The sequence below is a fragment of the Sturnus vulgaris genome, chromosome 27 (assembly GCF_052056855.1).
Source record: "Sturnus vulgaris isolate bStuVul1 chromosome 27, bStuVul1.hap1, whole genome shotgun sequence".
In the NCBI taxonomy this organism is placed as follows: Eukaryota; Metazoa; Chordata; class Aves; order Passeriformes; family Sturnidae; genus Sturnus; species Sturnus vulgaris.
In genome coordinates this window covers 3,046,662-3,065,167 of record NC_142269.1, presented here as the reverse complement: position 1 = coordinate 3,065,167, position 18,506 = coordinate 3,046,662, and the positions used below count along the sequence as shown (strand labels likewise).

General features: G+C 68.8%; 2 protein-coding genes across 2 annotated transcripts; one reads left to right on the top strand and one right to left on the bottom strand.

Annotated features, from left to right (window-relative positions):
* Positions 1 to 139: 139 nt before the first annotated feature.
* Positions 140 to 4,682, top strand: G6PC3 (glucose-6-phosphatase catalytic subunit 3). Its single transcript, XM_088179508.1, has 7 exons — positions 140 to 232; positions 836 to 1,062; positions 1,464 to 1,570; positions 1,752 to 1,842; positions 2,129 to 2,247; positions 2,326 to 2,467; positions 2,710 to 4,682. Exons 1-7 carry the CDS (start codon positions 215 to 217, stop codon positions 3,059 to 3,061), a joined length of 1,056 nt encoding a protein of 351 aa, XP_088035634.1. The 5' UTR covers positions 140 to 214; the 3' UTR covers positions 3,062 to 4,682.
* HDAC5 (histone deacetylase 5) lies at positions 4,067 to 18,505 on the bottom strand. Its single transcript, XM_088179507.1, is given in 28 exon segments — positions 4,067 to 5,479; positions 5,755 to 5,908; positions 6,029 to 6,113; positions 6,341 to 6,474; positions 6,553 to 6,671; positions 6,987 to 7,084; positions 7,177 to 7,296; positions 7,386 to 7,473; positions 7,543 to 7,598; positions 7,749 to 7,856; positions 7,937 to 7,986; positions 8,392 to 8,512; positions 8,601 to 8,734; positions 9,141 to 9,291; positions 9,553 to 9,624; positions 9,626 to 9,829; positions 10,082 to 10,269; positions 10,567 to 10,798; positions 11,077 to 11,205; positions 11,316 to 11,422; positions 11,620 to 11,751; positions 11,842 to 11,969; positions 12,057 to 12,171; positions 12,447 to 12,579; positions 12,967 to 13,181; positions 14,581 to 14,655; positions 16,892 to 16,996; positions 18,381 to 18,505. Coding segments are annotated over 28 exon segments (3,390 nt in total). The 5' UTR covers positions 18,478 to 18,505; the 3' UTR covers positions 4,067 to 5,439.
* Between the last annotated feature and the right edge of the window lies 1 nt (position 18,506).

Genomic DNA, 18,506 nt, shown 5'->3' with positions numbered 1-18,506 from the left:
GCGGCGGGGGCGGGGCCGCGCGGCAGCGAGGGCGGGGATTGGCGCTCCGCCCCGCCGATCTGCTCCGCCCCGCGCTCTGATTGGCTGAGCCCGCCCCGGTCGCGGTTTGTCCCTCCCGCCCCGCCGTAGCGCGCCGCCCCGCGGGCGGTGATGGGAAGTGTAGGCGGAAGAGGGCGCTGAGAGCGGCGGGAGGGAGTTTTGAGGGGTCCCCGGGATGAAGCCCCCCCCTCAGGTACCTCCCGCCGGTACCGGGGGGTGGGGAGCGCCACGGGGAGGTTTACCGAGGGTCAGGGCGGCTCAGACACTGCTGGTGGGAATGGGGAGGCCGCGGGTCTGATGTAGGGAGACCCCAGGGAGGCCACATCGGGCCTGAGAGTACAGGGAGGCCCAGAGGGACCCCGAAGGGACCCCAGGGAGGCCCAGGACCCGCTTTAGGGAAATCTCAAAGAATACCCAGGGTGGCTCCAGGGAGACCCCAGGCCTTCTGCAGAATCACCACAGGGAGAGCCAGGAGGTTTCCAAGGGAAAGCCCCAGGGAGGTGCCGGCTCTTTGCTCCAGCAAATCCCACACCGATCCCCCGGGATCCTGCCTGGCCCCATCCCAGAGCCATAAGTGTGTTCTACCCCCCGGGCAGAAATTTGGGAGTCATTTGTGGGCAAGCTTCAAGTGGTGAAAAACTCCCTGAACCAGTGCCAAGGCAAGGCTCGGGATCCAGCCAGCTCCCACCCCTTCCCAATGAATTCCCGAGGAATTCAGGATCCAGCCACCTCGTGCCCTGTTCCCAAGGGATGGATGCCCGAGGGGATCTGTGCTGATCTCCCTCCTGTGTCCCAGCCCAGTGCCATGGATGCCCTGCACGAGGCCGGGATCCACGCAGCCGTGGCCCTGCAGGCTGGGCCGCCCTGGCTGGAGCAGTTCTGGCTCTTCCTGAGCTCCCACTTGGATCCCAAGTCCATCTACACCGTCTTCTTCCCGCTGGCCCGCGGGCTGGATGACCACGTGTCCGTCATGGTGCTCTGGATCGCCCTGGTGGCCGAGTGGTTCAACGTGGTCCTCAAGTGGTGAGGGGGGGACATGGAGGGGGGCACCGGGACACTCCCTGCTCCCTGCCTGCGGAATTCCGGGCAGAGACTCCCTGCTCCCTGCCCGTGCCATTCCGCAGGGTCACCCGAGCTGCCCCAAGCATCTGCCAGGAATTCCTGGCAGGCAAAAACCCCGGGAGGCAGCAGGACTGGCAAGGGATCCTGCCCTCCTGCTGTGGCTTCATCCCTGGAAATCCTGGGATGGGCTGGGGCTGCAGGGGTCGTGCCCCCCTGGATCCCCCGGGATGAGTGACAGGGATCCTGCCCCTCTGGATCCTCCGGGATGAGTGACAGGGATCCTGCCCTCCTGCTGCCTCCCCCATGCCCAGATCCTGCCCCCTGGCTGTCTCTCCCACTCCTGGTGCTCTCCCTGCCCGCAGGTTCCTGTTCGGGGAGCGCCCGTACTGGTGGATCCACGAGTCGGGGCTGTCCAGCCGGGAGCAGCTCCCGCTGCGCCAGTTCCCGATCACCTGTGAGACGGGACCAGGTGAGCCCCAGCTCGGACAGCCCCAGGGAAGGGCCCCAGGAGCCCCATCCGTGTGGGAATGCTGGGCTGGAATTGGGGAAAAGCCATTCCTGAGCAGCGGGGAAGGGTTGGGCTTGGCATTCCCGGCTTTTCACCTGCTGGGACACGCTCCCCAAAACCACCCCTGTGCTTCATCCCCCAGGAAGCCCCTCGGGCCACTGCATGATCCTGGGGGCGGCCCTGTGGCCGATTGTCACCGGCCTGACCAAGGGAGTGTCCAGGTACACCCAGAGGTGAGTCCGGGATGGGCAGAGCCCACGGGGAGCAGGCAGAATGAATCCAGGATGGAAATGCTGTCCCTTGGAAGCTTCCAGAGCAGCTGTGGGAAAGAGAGGGGTGGATATGGGACCCCTGCTCAGTGGGCAGCACCTGTGGAGGGTGGTGAGGATCCCTTCCCTCCCCTGGCAGCTCGGGAAGAGGCTGTGGCACCCCCTGAATGCCACCCAGGACTTTTCCTGGCCTCCTTCCCCTCTGCTTTCCTCCTTTCCCCCTTGCCTGGCACCACCCCGTTCCTTCCAGCCGGCTGCTGAAGCTGATCCCGTTCCTCCTCTACATCCTCCTGCTGGTGGCCATGGGGCTCTCCCGGATCTTCGTCCTGGCCCACTTCCCCCACCAGGTGGTCACGGGCTCCCTGGCAGGTGAGGGGGGCACTCCCAGCTCCTTCCCAGTCCCTCCAGCCCCCTCCCAGTGCCAACCCCGCCTGTCCCCTCTGCCAGGGATGGCTCTGGGCTGGGGGCTGCAGCGCTGGCCCCCCAACTTCCTCAAGTACCGCTTCTTCCTGGGGACGGCTCTGGGGCTGCTCCTGAGCGCGCTGGCCCTGCACGGGCTGGCCACAGCCACGGGGCTGGACCTGGACTGGTGAGTGCCCGGGCCAGGGGGGAGAGGGGTGTCACAGGGGGACAGGGGTGCCCCACTGAGGGGGGGTATCCGCGGGGAGCAGCCCCAGGAATTCCAGAATATTTTTGGGGCGTGCAGGGACTAACCCCAGGGATCTGCCCGCCAAGCATTTTGGGGAGGGGGCTGACCCCAGAGCTCTTTCCCCAGCCCATTTCTGGGGGAGGGAGGGGGGAGCACACCCCAAATCCCGCTGTCCCCCGCAGGTCCATCCGCCGGGCCAGCTCCCGGTGCTCGGAGCCGTCCTGGCTGCGGCCGGAGACGCGGCCCTGGGCCTCTCTGTGCCGGGTGAGCGGCACCGCCCTGGGGCTGGCCCTGGCCGCCAGGCACCCCCTGAGCCGCCGGGCAGCGCAGGAGCTGCGGGGGTTGGAGCCGCCCCTGGGCAGCGCCATGCTGGGGATGCTGGCCCTGGACGTGCTGCACAAGCTGCCCAAGAGCGAGGACACGGCGCTGTGGTACCTGAACGTGGGTGCCCGCTACACCCTGGGGCCCGTGCTGGTGGAGTCCCTGCTGCCCCAGCTCATCCTCACCCTGCGGCGGCTCCGGGCAACCCCCTAGACCCCCCCCCATGGCGAGGAGGGGGCCCTGCTCTGGGCCCAGTTCATCCTCGGCTGTCCCAGGGACCCCCAGATTGAGTGGGGGGTGTCTGCTCTGTTCTCAGTTCATTTCACACTCCTTTTCCCCAGATTGAGTGAGGGACCCTGCTCTGTTCCCGGCTCACCCTCACCCTCCCTTTCCCCAGGGACCCCCCAGATTGAGTGGGGGGTGTCTGCTCTGTTCTCAGTTCATTTCACACTCCTTTTCCCCAAACTGAGTGGGGGTCCCTGCTCTGTTCTCAGTTCATTTCACACTCCTTTTCCCCAGATTGAGTGGGGGTCCCTGCTCTGTTCCCGGTTCACTCTCACTCCTTCCCCCCAAACTGGGCACTTGTCCCAGTTCATGTTCACCCTCCCCATCCCGGGCAGGGGTCCCTGCCCTCCCTCCCCTCCCCCAGGGGCTCTCTCTGAGCTGTGCCCATCCCCGGGGGGGCTCCAGGCCAGGGGACCCCCCCCATCCCCGAGGGGGCAGAGCTGGGGGTGTCCCGTGCCCAGCGGGTCTGGGGACACTGAGCTGCCACCCCCGCCACTCCCGAGCTGTCCCCAGTTGTCCCCTCCCCTCTGCAGCAGGGACGGGACCCCCCCTCGGTGTGTGGGGGTCCCTTCCCCCGTTTGGAACCAAATAAAGCACCAGAACCAAGGCTGGCCCCGAATCCTGCGGGGGGGACACGGGGGGGACAGCGGGGACAGAGACCCCCGAGCCCGGGGGGTGACACAGGGGACCCGGGGGGACCCGAGGACAGCGACCCCCGAGCCCGGGGGGTGACATAGGGGACCCGCCCCGGTCCCTCCGTGCGGCGGGTGGGGAAACTGAGGCACGAGGGGAAATGGGGACAGGAAAAGGGGACCCCAAGACAGGACAAAGGGACCCCGGGACAGGACAAGGGGACCCCGGGACAGGACAAGGGACACAGGGACACCCCCACCCACCCCCCCCAGGCCCCCCCAAAGGCAGCGGCCCCGCGGGTATTGCCAGAAACAGTTTATTTATACAAGGACGAACATCGGTGACATCTTACAAAATACCGAACCGAGACCCAGAGCGAGCGTGAGCGGGGCACGGACAGGACCCGGGGGACACGGGGGACACACGGGGGACACACGGGGGACGGGGTGGTGGGGACACCTGCCCAAAGCAAGCCGGGCACGCTGCCGGGGGGCCCGAGACCCTCCTTTCCTCTCCTCTCCCTCCCCCCCCAAACCCCAAAATCCAGAGGTGTTCCCTCTCCTGGGATGGGGAGGGGGATCCCCCCCTTTCCTCACCCTAAACCAGGGACCTTCCCTCCCCCCAGGAGAGGTGACAAGGACAACCTTATCCCTCTGTCCTCATTTGGGACCACCCCAAATTCCCCCCAGCCCCCGGAATAATTTAACCCACCACGCGCTGTCCCCGTCCCAGTCCTCCCCTCCGCCCCCCCCCCCCCCAATTAAAAAAATACTATTAAATAATCCATCTGTAATAAAATTATATCCCTTTTTTTGGGGGGGAGGTTGGGTGGTTTTTCTCTCCTTTAAAGCTAAAATCGCTCCGAGGCCCCTCCGGCTGGTGACAAAACAGGAAAATAAAGTGGTTTTTCCTCTTTTTTTTTTCCTTTTTTTTTTTTTTTTTTCCTCTCCTGTAAGGACAAATTTGATCCCAACAAAGGCGCCGGGGTGACAAAGGGACGGGGGTGGGTGGGGGACAGGGCTCGTCCCTTTGTCTCGTGTCCCCGTCCCAAACGGGGAGGCCGAAGGGAAAAAAAAAAAACAACCAAACCCAAGAAAATTAAGAAAACCCAAAATGAAGGGAAATTAAGGCATTAAAAAAAAAATACTTACTTAAAGGCACGAATATTTCCCATCGCCTCCCCCGGGTGAGGGACGGATGCCAGAGCCAGGGAGGGAACGAAGGGGGAGAGACACACAAAAATAGGGGGAAAAGAAGGAAAAAACCCCTAAAAAAAAATCTCGAGGAGCCCCGGGGGAGTCCGAGCAGCGCCGGGGGGACCCGAAGGACAGGGGGGGGACACGAGGGGACAGTTTGGGGGTGCTGGTGGAACCGCTGCTGCACAAGAGACACGACCGCAAACACCGCGGGGAGCCGGGGGCACAGGACGGGCGGGGGGATTTTTTTGTCTTTTTCTCCTCTTTTTAATAGAAAAAGAAAATATTTTCCTCTTTTTTTCTGGTTTTCCTTTCGATTTCTGCCTTTTTTTTTTTTTTTGTCCTTTTTTTTTTTTTAGTGGTTTTTTTCTGTGTGTTTTGGATTTTTTTTTTTTCCTTTTACTGTGATTTTTTTTTTTTTTTTTTTGTGTACGTGTTTTTCGTCTCTTCCGGGTGTTCCTTGGTTTTCCCGACGAGTCAGAGCGTGGGCTCGGCCTCCATCGGCTCCTCCGCTGGCCTGGGCAGGGGAGGGACAAATGTCTGTCACCTCCCCCCGGGACACACCTGGAGCCGTGCGCGGGACACGTGTCCCCCCCCTCGGTGTCACACCTGGCTCCATTCACACCCCGGTGTCACACCTGGCTCCATTCATCCCCCCAGTGTCACACCCGGCTCCATTCCCGTCCCTCCGTCTCCCCCAGGTGTCCCCCCCTGTGTCCCCCCCAGCTCCATTCACACACCCGTGTCCCCCCGGCTCCATCCCCCGTGTCCCCCCGTGTCCCCGGGCCGTACCTGGGCTGTGTGTCCGTCCCTCCCTGCTCGGCCCCCACGGACAGCAGGGCCATCGCTGTCACCGTCTCGGCCTCCTCGGTGTCCCCGCGCTGCGCCTCCAGCAGGGACCGGCCCACGGCGGCGGCGAAGCGGCGCACGGAGCCCCAGTGCCGGCCTGGGCAGGGCGGGGACACGGCTGGGACGGAGCCCAGGTGTCCCCCCGTGTCCCCCCGTGTCCCCTTGTCACCCTCAGGGACCCCTCAGTCCCCTGCCGTGTCCCCCACCCCGTTCTCACTCTGGATCTCGATGACTTTCTCCAGCGTGGCCACCGCGTTCACGTTGGGCTTCTGCTGCAACAGGGCCGGGTCCAGGGGCTCCAGCTGGGGGGGGACACAGCGTCAGCCCCCCCAAAACTGCCACCAGCACCCCAAAACTGCCACCAGTACCCTCAAAAAAAACCTGCCACCAACCCCCCCAAAGTGAGAGCAGGGGTGGGACCGGAGCCCCCCCAGCAACCAGCGAGGGGAAACTGAGGCACGACTCGGGGTGTGCCCCCCAGTACAGCCCCGGGGAGGGGCTGGGAGGGCCCCGGGGGTGTCCCCCGTACCTCGAGGCCGAGCAGGGCGGTGACACAGGCCTCGGAGGCGTCACAGATGGCCGTCAGGTCGTGTCCCCCCTCCAGCGCCAGCACCACCCGGCCCCCGGCCAGCATCATCAGCTGCTTCGTCAGGTGCCCGAAACCTGGGGGGCACCGGGGATGGGGTCAGGGGGTGGCCGGGCCGGGGTCCCCACCCTGGGACACCCCCAGACCCCACTCACACTTGGCGGTGACGGAGTAGCCACCGAGCGGGGACAGGTGGCCCTCGACGGCATCGAAGCCGGCAGAGACCAGGACCAGGTCCGGGGAGAACTCGTTGGCGATGGGCATCACCACGGTCCTGGGGGCAGCGGCGGCTCGGGACCCCCCCAGGGCTGGGGGATCCCCCCAGAGAGGGCAGGGACCCCCCCAGGACTGGGGGAGCCCCTTCCCAGAGCACAGGGACACCCCAGGGGTGGGGGAGGCCCCCCAAGGTGTGCAGGGACCCTTCCCCAGACCCCCTCCCATGGCACAGAGCCCTCCAAGGACTCAGGAACCCACCCAGGACACCAGAATTCCTTCCCTGAGGCAGAGCCCCCCTCAGTGCCATGGAGCCCCTCCCCCAGGGGCTCCCCCCGAGCCGTGCCCCCCCCTCCAGGTGCAGCCCCCTCCCCACCTGAAGGCCGTCAGGTACTCCACGTCCCCGATCGGGGGGTCCACGCCGCCGGTCCAGGCGATGTTGATGTTGTAGCCCACGCCCAGCCCGCTGCCCACCTGGGCACAGCCACAGGTGACCCCCCCTGTGCCACAGCCAGGGCCTGGGGGGGGCACGGGGGGACCCCCACCCCCCAAATTCCCCCCGGTACCTCCTCGGGGGCGCCGCTGCCTGGGAAGAAGTTTCCGTCGTCGTAGCGGTGCAGGGAGATGTAGAGCACGTGGGGGTCGCTGTAAAACGCCTGCTGGGTCCCGTTCCCGTGGTGGATGTCCTGGGGGGGCACCCGGGTGTCAGGGACACCCCCACGCCCACCCACGGGGGTCCCCAAGGTCTGTGGGGTCGCCCCTGTCCACCCCTTACCCAGTCCACGATGAGGATCCTGCCCACGCTGAGCCGCTGCTGCAGCAGCTTGGCCGAGATGGCCACCGAGTTGAAGAAGCAGAAGCCCCTGGGGACAAGGGACATGAGTGGAGGGGGTGGCCCTGGGCGGGGGTCCCAGCCCTGTCCCGGTACTCACATGGCCGTGGACTCCTCGGCGTGGTGGCCTGGGGGGCGAATGACGGCGAAGCCATTCTGGGGGACAGAGAGGGACACGGGTGGGACACAGAGAGGGACACAGAGCAGTGTGTGTGTGACACAGAGAGAGACACGGGTGGCATTGGGACACGCATGGGACAGAGAGGGACACTGCAGGGACGCACGGTGACAGTGCCACACACCCACCTTGACCTCCCCCGCGGCCACCTTGAAGGCCAGCTCGAGCAGGCAGCCCACGGCCGTGCGCACGGCGCTGGACGAGTGCAGCTCGTTCCACACCGTGTCACTGTCCACCTGCGGGGACAGCGGGGACAGCGGGGTCAGCGGGGCACGGCCACCCCGGGGACACCCCCGGCCCGCGCCCCCAGACTCACCCCGATGCCCCCGCACGGCAGCACCGCGTACGTCTTCGGAGTGATGGGACCTGCGGGGTCAAGGGGTGATGGGGACAAGGGGACACGGGGAGCCCGTGGTGTAAGGGGACCTCCGAGCACCCCAAAGGACTGAGAACACCAGGGCACAGGGCGATCCCATGGGATAAGGGGAACTCTGAGCATCCCAAAGCATTGGGAACACCAGGGAACAAGGAGCCCATGGGACAGGGGGAAACCCAGGCACCCCAAGAGATGGGGAAACCCCAGGGGACAGAGGGATCCCATGGGATAAGGGGACCTCCAAGCACCCCAAGGGACTGGAAACCCCAGGGACAGAGGGATCCCATGCACACCCCAAGGACTGGGACACCCAAGGGGATGTGAACAGGGCAGCAAGGTGACCCCAACTCCAGAGAGGGGGGTCCCAGGCATTGAGGAGCCCCCCCAGCACGCACCCAGCAGCTTTTTGCTGTCCAGTTTCTGGCGGTTCAGGGGGCTGGTGCCGTAGAGCAGCGCGTGGTGCTCCGAGTGCACGCTCTGGATCTCCTCCAGCGTCGCCTTCCTGCCCCGGATGCGCTGGGAAGGGGCAGAGGTTGAGCCCCCTCACCCCGGGCTCCCCGTGCCCTCCCCACCCCACCCCGGGGCCTGGGGAGCCCCCCCTCACCTCGCACTTGCCCAGCAGCCCCGTCTCCTGCAGCCGGGACCAGATGCTCTGGATGCGGCCGGCGTGCTCGGGGTGGATGGTGGTGTTCCCACAGGTGCACTGGTGCTTCAGCATGAACGTGTCGTACACCACGCCTGGGCACAGCACAGCTGGCACAGCTGGCACCCCGGGACACCCCCGGGGAGAAGGGGGATCCCACGGGATTGGGGGGACACCAGGCACCCCCAGGTATCGAGAACCACAGGTGACAGGGGGATCCTATGGGATATGGGGACCCCTGGGCACCCCAAGGGATTGGGAACCCCAGGGAACAGGGGGGGATCCTATGGGATTGAGGGACCCTGGGCATCCCCAGGAAGGAGGGAATCCCATGGGAGAGGAACACCCACAACCCCAGCACGGAATGGGACACTCGGGGGGCACGGACATCCCTGGCATTTCCCACGGGACATGGAGCCCCCCGTGTCACCCCGAGGGACACAGAACCGCAGGGAACAGGGACCCCCCGACCCCCCCCCCCCGGTGCCCCCAGTGCCGTACCTGTGGTGAAGAGGTGCTTGGGGGGCCCCTCGGGCTGGGGGGGTTTGACGCTGGCCGGGGACGATTGTGTGCGGGCCAGGGCGGGGTGGGGCAGAGCCAGGACCCCCAGGGGGGGCGCGGGGAAGAGCTGCAGCGGCGCCTCGGGGTACACCTGGGGAGGGGGCGGGGATGAGTCAGGCAGGGCATGGGGGGGGGGGGTCACGGCGCGGGGGCGGCGGGGACAGGGGGACACAGGGAGGGGAGGGGGATGAGTCACCGACCCTTCCGAGTCATCGCTGCGGCAGCGCAGGGCGGCTGGGTCCCCAAAAACGGGGGAGGGGACACATGACACGGCCGGGGGGACAGCGGGGGGCAAGGGGTGCTCGTGCTGCGGTTTGGGGGGGGGGGAAGGAGGGAGCCCCCAAAGTCTCACCTGCTTGTAGGTGACCCCCAGCTCAGTGACGTCGGGGTCCCCGGTGGCCTCGGCCTCGTCCCCGCTGTCACCCCGGCTCCTGGCAGCCCTCGGGGTCCTGCGGCTGCTCCGGGGGGTCCCCGGCCTCTGGGGACACGAGGGCGAGGGGGGGGCCGAGGGGGGGTCCGGGGGGGCCTCTCTCACCCGGGGGGGGCGATTGCTGCTCCGTCAGCTCCTCCTCCGTCTCCTCGGGGTGGGTGGGGGGCTGCCGTGCCAGCTCCCCCGCTTTGGGGAGCAGCTGGGGGGGGGCACGGGGCTTCAGTGACTCCCCCTCCCAAACCCCATGGCCCCCCCTGTACCCACCCCGTGCCCCACACACCCCTGTCCAGTCCTCCCCCAATTTCCCATCCTCTGCCTCAGTTTCCCTGCTCGCACCGCCCCTCCCCGCTGTGTTTTGGGGCTCAGTGGCGCAGCTCCCCCACGCCCCAGTCCCATTCCCACCCCGTACCCCACACGCCCCCCGTGGCCCCCCCAGTACCCCCCAGCCCACCTTGCCCAGCTGGACCTGCTGCTTGTCGAGGAAGTGGTGCTGGAGGGGCCCGTGGGGCAGCGCCTGGGGGCTCTGGGGCAGCGGCGAGGACTGGGTCCGGCTCAGGGGTCGGTGTCGCGGCGCTTTGCTGCCGCGGGGACCCCCCCCGCGCTCCCCCGTCACCAGCGGGGACTGCCCGTGCAGGGGCACTGCGGGACACGCGGTCAGGGGGGTCTCCCCACGACCCCCCAGAACCCCCGAGAGGCTTGGGGGGAGCGTGGGGGGCTGTAATGGAGGGGGGGGGGGGGGAGCTGGGGAAGGAATGGAGGAAACACGGACAAGAGTGGGGGGAACTGGGAAAGGGTGGGAAGGGAAGTGGGGAAGGACTGGGGGGGGAAACTGGGGCAGGACTGGGGGGGAAACTGAGGGCAAACTGGGGGACACTGAGGAAGGACTGGGGGAACTGGGGGGACACTGAGGGAGCACTGGGGGAACTGGGGGCTCACCAGCAATGAGGGTGCTCTGCTGGCGTGCCTGCTCCAGCAGCAGCACGTGCTGCAGCAGCGATGGGGGCCCGGCCGGGGCGTCCCCGTCCAGGGCCACCCCCAGCAGGCACCCCGGGATCGAGGACGTGCTCAGGAACTTCCCGGTGAGGGCGGCCCCGGGGCGCAGCGGGGACACCCCCGGGGGCACCCCCGGCCGCTCGCCCTCCGCCTGTGGCGACAGCTTGGGGGACACCTGCGGGGACAGGGGTGTCACTGTGGGGTCCCCACATTGCTGATATAGGGTGCCAGGCCCCCATGCCACCCCCCACTATATCCGCATGCCCCCTTCCATGGGGTTCCATGTCCCAGTGCCACCCGCCATGGTGTCCCCATGTCCCCACCATGGTGTCCCCATGTCCCAGCGCCCCCAGGGAATCCTCATGTTCCCTCCGTGGTGTCCCCATGTCCCCACCACGGGGTGTCCAGCCCCAGTGCCCCCCCTCCCGCAGGGTCCCCATGCCCCCCACTCACGGGGAGGTGGGCGCTGGTGACGGTGACAGTGGCCTGCAGCCCCAGGGACAGGTTGGGCAGCGACGGGGACGTGTAGAGGCTGAGCTGGGCCCCGTCCAGGGCCAGGGCGTGGGGCTGGGGCAGGAGCTGCTGTGGCACCACAGGGTAAAGGTGGCATCAACACACGGGTGGGGACACGACATGTCACCAACACACTCACAGCCCCCCCCCAATCGTGTCCCCATCCCTGTCCCCTGTACCTCGCTGTGGATGTTGGGGACAGAGGCGGCCAGGCCGTTGTGGGCACCGTGGGAGCTGTTGGGGGAGCTGGGCCCCGACCCGGGGGCACTGCTGCAAACCGACGACACTGCGGGACACGAGGGTGTGACACAGGGGGACACTGCTCTGTGTGTCACACACAGGGACACTGCACCGTGTCACACACGGACACCCCGCCCTGTGTCCCACCAGCCCCGGGGGGCTCTGGGGAAGCACGCGGTGACTTGGGGACACCGAGTGGCAGTCGCGAGCGCAGCCCGTGTCCCCACGCGTGTCCCCACGCACCGGTGATCTCGACGTGGCGCTTGCGGAAGGCGCTGAGCACGGAGCCGTCGCGGCGCCGCAGGAGGGGGCTGCTCCTCCGCTCCGCCACCTTCTGCTTCAGCCGCGACCGCACCTTCAGGTTGGGCTCCGACGCTGGGGACCCCCAAACAAACGTGTCACCCGAAATGTGGCGCCCCAGCGTGTCACCGGCACCCCCCCGCCCGCCCGCCCGCACGCACGCACCGGTTTTGCGCAGCGGGAAATCATCGCGGCCGTCGTAGGTGCCGAGGAGGGGGAGTTTGTAGGACGGGGGGGTCCCCGGGCTGCCGGTCTGGGGGGGGGAACTCTGGTCCAACGAGGTGTGGTGAGCCCTGAGGGGGGGAAAGGTGGCGCAGACCCCGCTAGGACACCCGGGCCACCCCCACGGTGCCTCGGGGGGGGTCCTGTGGGGCACCTACCAACATTTGGGGTGCTGGGGGAGGGAATGGTTGGGGGGGCCGGGGCCTGGATCCTTTGTCTTGCTGAGCAGGAATTCCTGGAGCTTCAGCTTCACCTCCGTGCTGGCGATGGCGCCTGGGGGCAGAGGGGGGGTCGGGGGGGGCAACACATCTCACCCTAGAGCCCCACAGAAACCCCAGACCCTCCAGTCCCCCCCCAGCTCACTGTACCCCATTCCCCAGACCCCACTCCAGCCCCCCCAGCTCACTGTACCCCATTCCCCAGACCCCAGACCCCACTCCAGCCCCCCCAGCTCACTGTACCCCATTCCCCACACCCCACTCCAGCCCCCCCAGCTCACTGTACCCCATTCCCCAGACCCCATTCCCCACCCCAGACCCCCAGCTCACTGTCTCGGCCCCGGTCCTTGGGGCGCAGGCTCTGGAGCTGCTCCAGGCGCTGCTGCTCCAGCTCCTGCCGCTCCCGCTGCCGCTGCTGCTCCAGCTCCTGCTGCCGGCGGGCGGCCAGAGCCTCCTGCTGCTGCTGTGGGGCGGGGGGAGCACCGCGATGGGACCCCCGGGCCCGGCCCCGCCGCTCCTGCTCGCCAGCCTCCCGGGGTGACACCCCCAGCGCCCCAAGAACGGGGTGGCCCATGGCGCTGGCACCGCCGGTGTCCTCCCCCCCCCCCCCAGTGTCACCCTCCATCAGTGACACCCCAGGGCTCCATCGCTCCCAGGGTCCCCCACCGACCCCACGGCTCCATCCCCCTTCAACAGCTCCATCAACCCCAATATCCCTCCCCACAGCTCCACCCCCCCATCGGTGCTACCCCACAGCCCCATCGCCCCCAATGCCCCTCCAAAAGCTCCATCACCCCCAGATTGGTGCCACCCCACATCCCCATCGCCCCCCACATCCCCCCCCGCCCACCTTGAGGTGCTTCTGGAGCTGGACCTGGTGCTGGCGGGTGAGATGCTCGTGCTGCTTCTGGAACTCGGCGAAGAGCAGCTGCTTCTGGAGCTGCTGCTGCTGCTTCAGGGCCACCAGCTCCCGCTGCAGCTGCTGCTCCCGCGCCGCCGCCAGCCCCGCGTCCACCCCCGCCTCCGGCCCCGGCCCCTCCGGCCCCTCCGGCCCCGCCGGACACGCTGGGTGTGGGGGGGAAAGGGATGGGGATGTCCCGGCAATGATGGAGGGGTTGAAGGGGCAGTTTTGGGGTGGTGCAGGGGGGAGCTGAGAGTGGTTTGGGGGTGTCCCGGGGGTGATGTTGGGGGGGGGACTCATTGAAGGGGAGCTTTGGGGGTGTTTGAGGATGTGGGGGGGGGGGGGGTCAGGGGCAGTTTGGGGCTGGGGGTGTCGGGTGCAGTTCAGCGGCTGCTGGGGGGGTACCAAGGAAGCCCTCGGGGGTCTCCTCCCATCCCCCACCCCCCTGGACCAACCCCCACCTCAGTTAACCCCCCCAAAAATAAAAACGGAGGGGTGACCCCCACCCAATCCAAACCCCTCCATCTGCAGCCACACACCGACCAACCCCGAGCGCTGCGGGGGGGGGGGGGCAACACCGACCCCCCCCACCCAAAATATCCCCCCCAGCAACCACCGGGGGGCACAGACCCCCCCATCAGGGCACGCAGGAGCGGGGAGGGGGGCTGTCCCCACGCAAACAGGAAGGCGGGGGCGGGGGGCACGCGGTGCATGTTAATGAACCCCCCCTCCCCAGCCCCCCCACCTGGCACGTCGGGCACTGACGTGTCCCCGCGCGGACCCACGGACGTCACCGTGTGCGGAGGGGGGGCACCCCTGACCCCCCCCGGCTCTGACAGACCCCCCCCAAGGACAGCCAGACCCCCCCCAAGGACAGCCAGACCCCCCCCCCACACCTGCCAGTCCCCCTTGCCAGCCCCCCAAGAGAAGCAGCACCCCCCTATCCCAGCCCCCCCCCCCTTGATACACAACTCCCCCCCAGTATCCCCCCAAATCAGCCCTGGGGGGTTTGTCTCTTCCGGGGGGTATTTGGGGGTACTCTGGGGTACTCCTGCAGCCCCCCAAACCTGCCAGCCCCCCTCAAACCTGCCAGCCCCAGCCTGTGGGTATTGGGGGGCAATGGAGGGGGGGCTAAAAACAGCCCCCGTCGGTGCCAACCCCGCACTTTGGGGACAGTGGCGGCTTTGGGGTGACACCCCCGCACCCTGCGGGGTCCCCCCCTGTGAGGGACACGGAACGTTTAACCCCTCGCTGCCCAGGGCCCCCCAAACTGAGAGGTCCTCGTTGGCACAATGGGGGTGTCCCCCCATGGAATGGGGACACGGGAGGGGCTGGGGATGGGGACCAGCACCCTCAGGGCTGGAGCACCTGTCCTTGCACACCTGTCCCTGCACACCTGTCCATCTGTGCAAGGGGGGCGTCTCCCTCCCTCCCGCACACCTGAGCACACCCGTGTTCAGCAGCTCCCCCCTTACACACCCCTGCACACCTGTGGGGGCGTCACCAGGTTTGGGGCGGTGTCACCGTGTTTTGGGGGGGCACGGGGGGCCGCCCCCCACTCACCTGGGGCGGGCAGGGCAGCGTGCAGCGGGACACGGGGCAGGAGCTCCAGCGGGGGCTCACGGCCGGACCCCCCCTCTGCAGAGACACACCCGTGACCCCCCGAACGGGCTGGGGGCCACGTGCACCCCCCAAACCCAACCTCAGCTCCCAAAACCCCCCCCCGGGGCTGGCTGGGGGTCACAGAGCATCCCTGGTTTTTGGGGTGATGGGAGCACGTGCAGCCCCCCCCCCCCCCCCCACCGCAGGCAGGGCAGGGCTGGCGGGCCCCCCCTCACCCATGGCCCCCCCCAATCCAGGCTATTCTCTGTGGCGCCTGGAAATAGCCGCGGCACGGGAGGAGCGGCTATAAATAGGGAATTGTGCCGGGGGGGCCACGACAGATCCCGGGAGGGGATGCGCTCTGTCCCATCCCACAACCCCCGACACCCCCGAACTGCCCCGGCGGCTGAGGGGGCACGGGCCGCCCTGCCTGGGGGAGGCTGGAGGGGGGATTGGGGTCCCCACGACCCCCTCACCTCTATCCCCCCCATCCCACATCCCCCTAATTGCCAGGGACGTTAATCCGCATCAGCGCTGCCGGGAATAAAACCGGGGATGTGCCGGGGGGGATTAGCCTCCACTTCGGGAGAATGAAGGCAGGCGACCCCCCCCGCCCCACTCGAGACCCCCTGACTCCCCCAGCAACCGGGGCTGGGTGGGGGGGGCACAGATGCCAGCTCAGCACAGATCCCGCCGGATCTGTGTCCCCAAGTGGCTCTGGGGGGGGGTGACCATGTGCTGAGGTGTGGAATCCCCCCCCCCCCTTTTTTTTAGGGTCAGGGACCTCCCCCCGCTGATGGAGACCCTCCCGGCGCCCCGGTCCCGCTGCCCCGGCCGTGTGTAACCCCCCCGCCCCCGGCACCGCCACGTTTATTTACCACGCGTTAATCCCAAGCCAAGACTTTTAATAGCCGGGATATTTCTGGGACACCCCCCGCCCCCCCCCCCCCGCTGCCCCCCCCGGGGTGCTTTGGGGCTTGACGTCAGCCCGGCTATTTCTGGTGCTGCCGGCGGGCAGGAGGCCGCGGGAATGGGCCCTGCTGCCTCCCGGACCCCCTTCCTGCTGCTGCCACCCTACTCCAGCCCCGAACTCCTTCCCTGGCTCCCATGGCAGGGCACAGGGGCGGCCTGGCCCCTGGAGCCCCCTCCGGAGGGGGCGGCACATCTGGGGGATGGGGGGACCCTCAGGGATATGGGGGGGAGTAGTGGGGACCCCCGGGAACTCCGGGAGGGAAGGAGGGGGGTGCGCCCCGGGATGGGACCGGCACTCACGGGACCCTCCCGGTTCTGGGATGAGGAAAAGGAGCCTCGGGGGTCACAGAGACCCGGGGGTCACAGAGACCCCCCCAGGGGTTGATTGGGGACCCCTGAGCGCACGGGTGGCCTCTGTCACATCCCCGATGGCCCCAGCCCGGCTGAGACCGGCCCAAATCATCACAGCATCCCCGAGGTGTCCCCAAACCCCCCCAAACTGACCCCAAACCGGGAGGGGACCCCAAGGAAAGCGCCCAAGGGATGGCCAGGCCGTGTCCCCGCGCCGCCGTGTCCCCATGCCACCGCGCCGCGTGCCAGCCCCGTGCCAGGCACGGCCGGGCGACGCTCCAGGCCTGCGGCCGCTCCAAAAATACCGGCGGGCGGCCCGGGGGGGGCTTTGGGGACAGAGGGGACGCACACCCCTGACCCCAGCGGGACACTGGGATGGCGATGCCACCGCCCCGGGCCTCAGTTTCCCCTGCAGAGCCCGCGGGTGCCGGCGCTGCCGCGTGTCCCCTTGGGGGGGACATGAGCGCGTCCAGATGTCGCCGGAGTTCCCAACCGGGATAATTACAGGGCGGGGAGCCAGCGGGAGCCGGGACAGCGCGGGCACGGCCCTCGCGGTCACCGCGGCTGTCCCCACGCGTGGCACCGCGGGGTGGACCCCAGGGGGCAGCGGGGACCCGCCCCCGGTGGCATAAAGAGCCACGTGTGAGCCGTGCCACGCCGGTGACGGTGACAGTGACAGCAGCCGTGCCTCAATGTCCCCGCACGGCGGGGGGATGCCGGGGTCCGGGAATAACGGGAAGGGGGCCGGGATAACCGGGGGAGGGGGCGGCCCTGGTGCCCCCCGGTGCCCGGACACCCCGGTGTGACACGGATGTGCCGTGCTGGGTGGAATGCGGCCGTGGCCCCCCCCCGGTACCCCAATATCTGGTGGCTGCCCCAGCAGGGCCAGGGGACACGCAGAGTGTTGGGGGGCCCGGCTGTGACCGAGCCCCCCGGCCCGGGCTCTCACCTGTGTCGCTCTGGGGGTCCATGGTGGCCCGGGGGGGCTCGCACAGGCGCGTGTCCGTCAGCGCCGGCCGGGGCACCGGGGCTGTGCCCGCGCCGCCCGGGAGCCCTGCGGGACCAAGCGCCGGTCAGAGCCCGGGACCCCCAAAACCTCCCCCAGCATCAAACGGGGGGGAGGGGGAGTGGCAGCCCGAACCGAGCCCCCCTGAGCGCCCACCCAGGGCAGGATGCTGCCCCGCTCCCCTCCGCTGTCCCCGGGATGGGGGGACCCATGGGCACCCCCAAAAGAGACCCGTGGGGTCGGCAGCGTTACACAAGGCTCTGCAGGAAAAGGGGGGGCCCCGCAGAGGGGGGATAGCAAGGAAGGACCCCCCGGCCGCGCCACCCCACAGGGACACGGATGGGACCCCCCATAAGGACACGGGTGGAGGGGGGACACACGCTGACCCCCCCCTTCCCCCGCAGCGAGGTCCCCGGTGCTGCAACCCTCCCCAAACCGAGGCATCGCCCCGAGATGGGGGTCTGGGGGTGTCACCCACGAAGGCCACGCGGCGGGACGGAGCCCACGGGGGGGACACGCCACTCGCGCTGCCGGCAGCGCCGAGCCCGGCGCGGTGCAGCGGGGCCCCCCCAGCCCCCCCCGCGCTGCGGAGCCGCCGCCGTGCAGGCGCACGGGCCCCCCGACACTGCGGGAACCCCGAACCCGCAGGGCCCCCCCGAAGGGCACGGGGACCCCCCCCCACCGCACGGTGCAAAGCCCATCGCACCGGGACCCCGGCCCGCACCGAGCCCCCCCGACCCGCACCGGCACCGCTCACTGCAGCGCCCCGCCGAACCGCACCGGGACCCCCCAATCGCAGCGGGATCCCCGAAATTGCAGCGCTCCCCCGAACTGCACAGGGCCCCTCCGGACTGCGGGGCCCCCCCATTGCACGGGCTCTCCCCCCTCGAGACGCGCCGGGACCCCGGAATGCACGGGACCCCCGATCCCGCGCTGGGGTCCCCTCTTGCAGCCCCCGCACCGGATGGCACCGGGACCCCCATTGCAGCCCCCCCGACCCGCACCGGGCCCCCCCACTGGAGCCCCTCCCAAACCTCACAGGGACCCCTATTGCACCCCCCCTCCCCAGCTGTACCGGGCCCCGCTGCAGCCCCTGCCCGGCACTGGGGTCCCCCCACTGCAGCCCCCCCCCAAAATCCGCACAGGGGCCCCCCACTGCGGGCCCCCCCCGCTCCGCACGGCGCAAAGCCCCTCACCCCGCGCCCCCCAAGCGCGCAACGACCCCGCACCCAATCCCACCCCATCGCACAGACCCCCCCCGCCCCAAACCGCACCGGACCTCCGGGATCGCAGCCCCCCCGCCGCTGCACGGAGCCCCCCCGGAGCCGCACGGGGGGACCCCGACACGGCCGATTTCCCCCCCACGTCCGCCCCAGCCGCGGGTCCCCGGCCCGATGCGGTGGCCCCGGTGCCCCCCCGGGTCCCCCCGTACCTGGGGTCCCCCCGGTGCCGCCCGGCGCGCGCCCCGCCGCCCCCCCGCCTCCTCCTCCATCTTCGCCGCGCGGCCCCGCCCGCCCCGACAACAACATTCGGTGACGTCACTCGCGGTCACGTGACG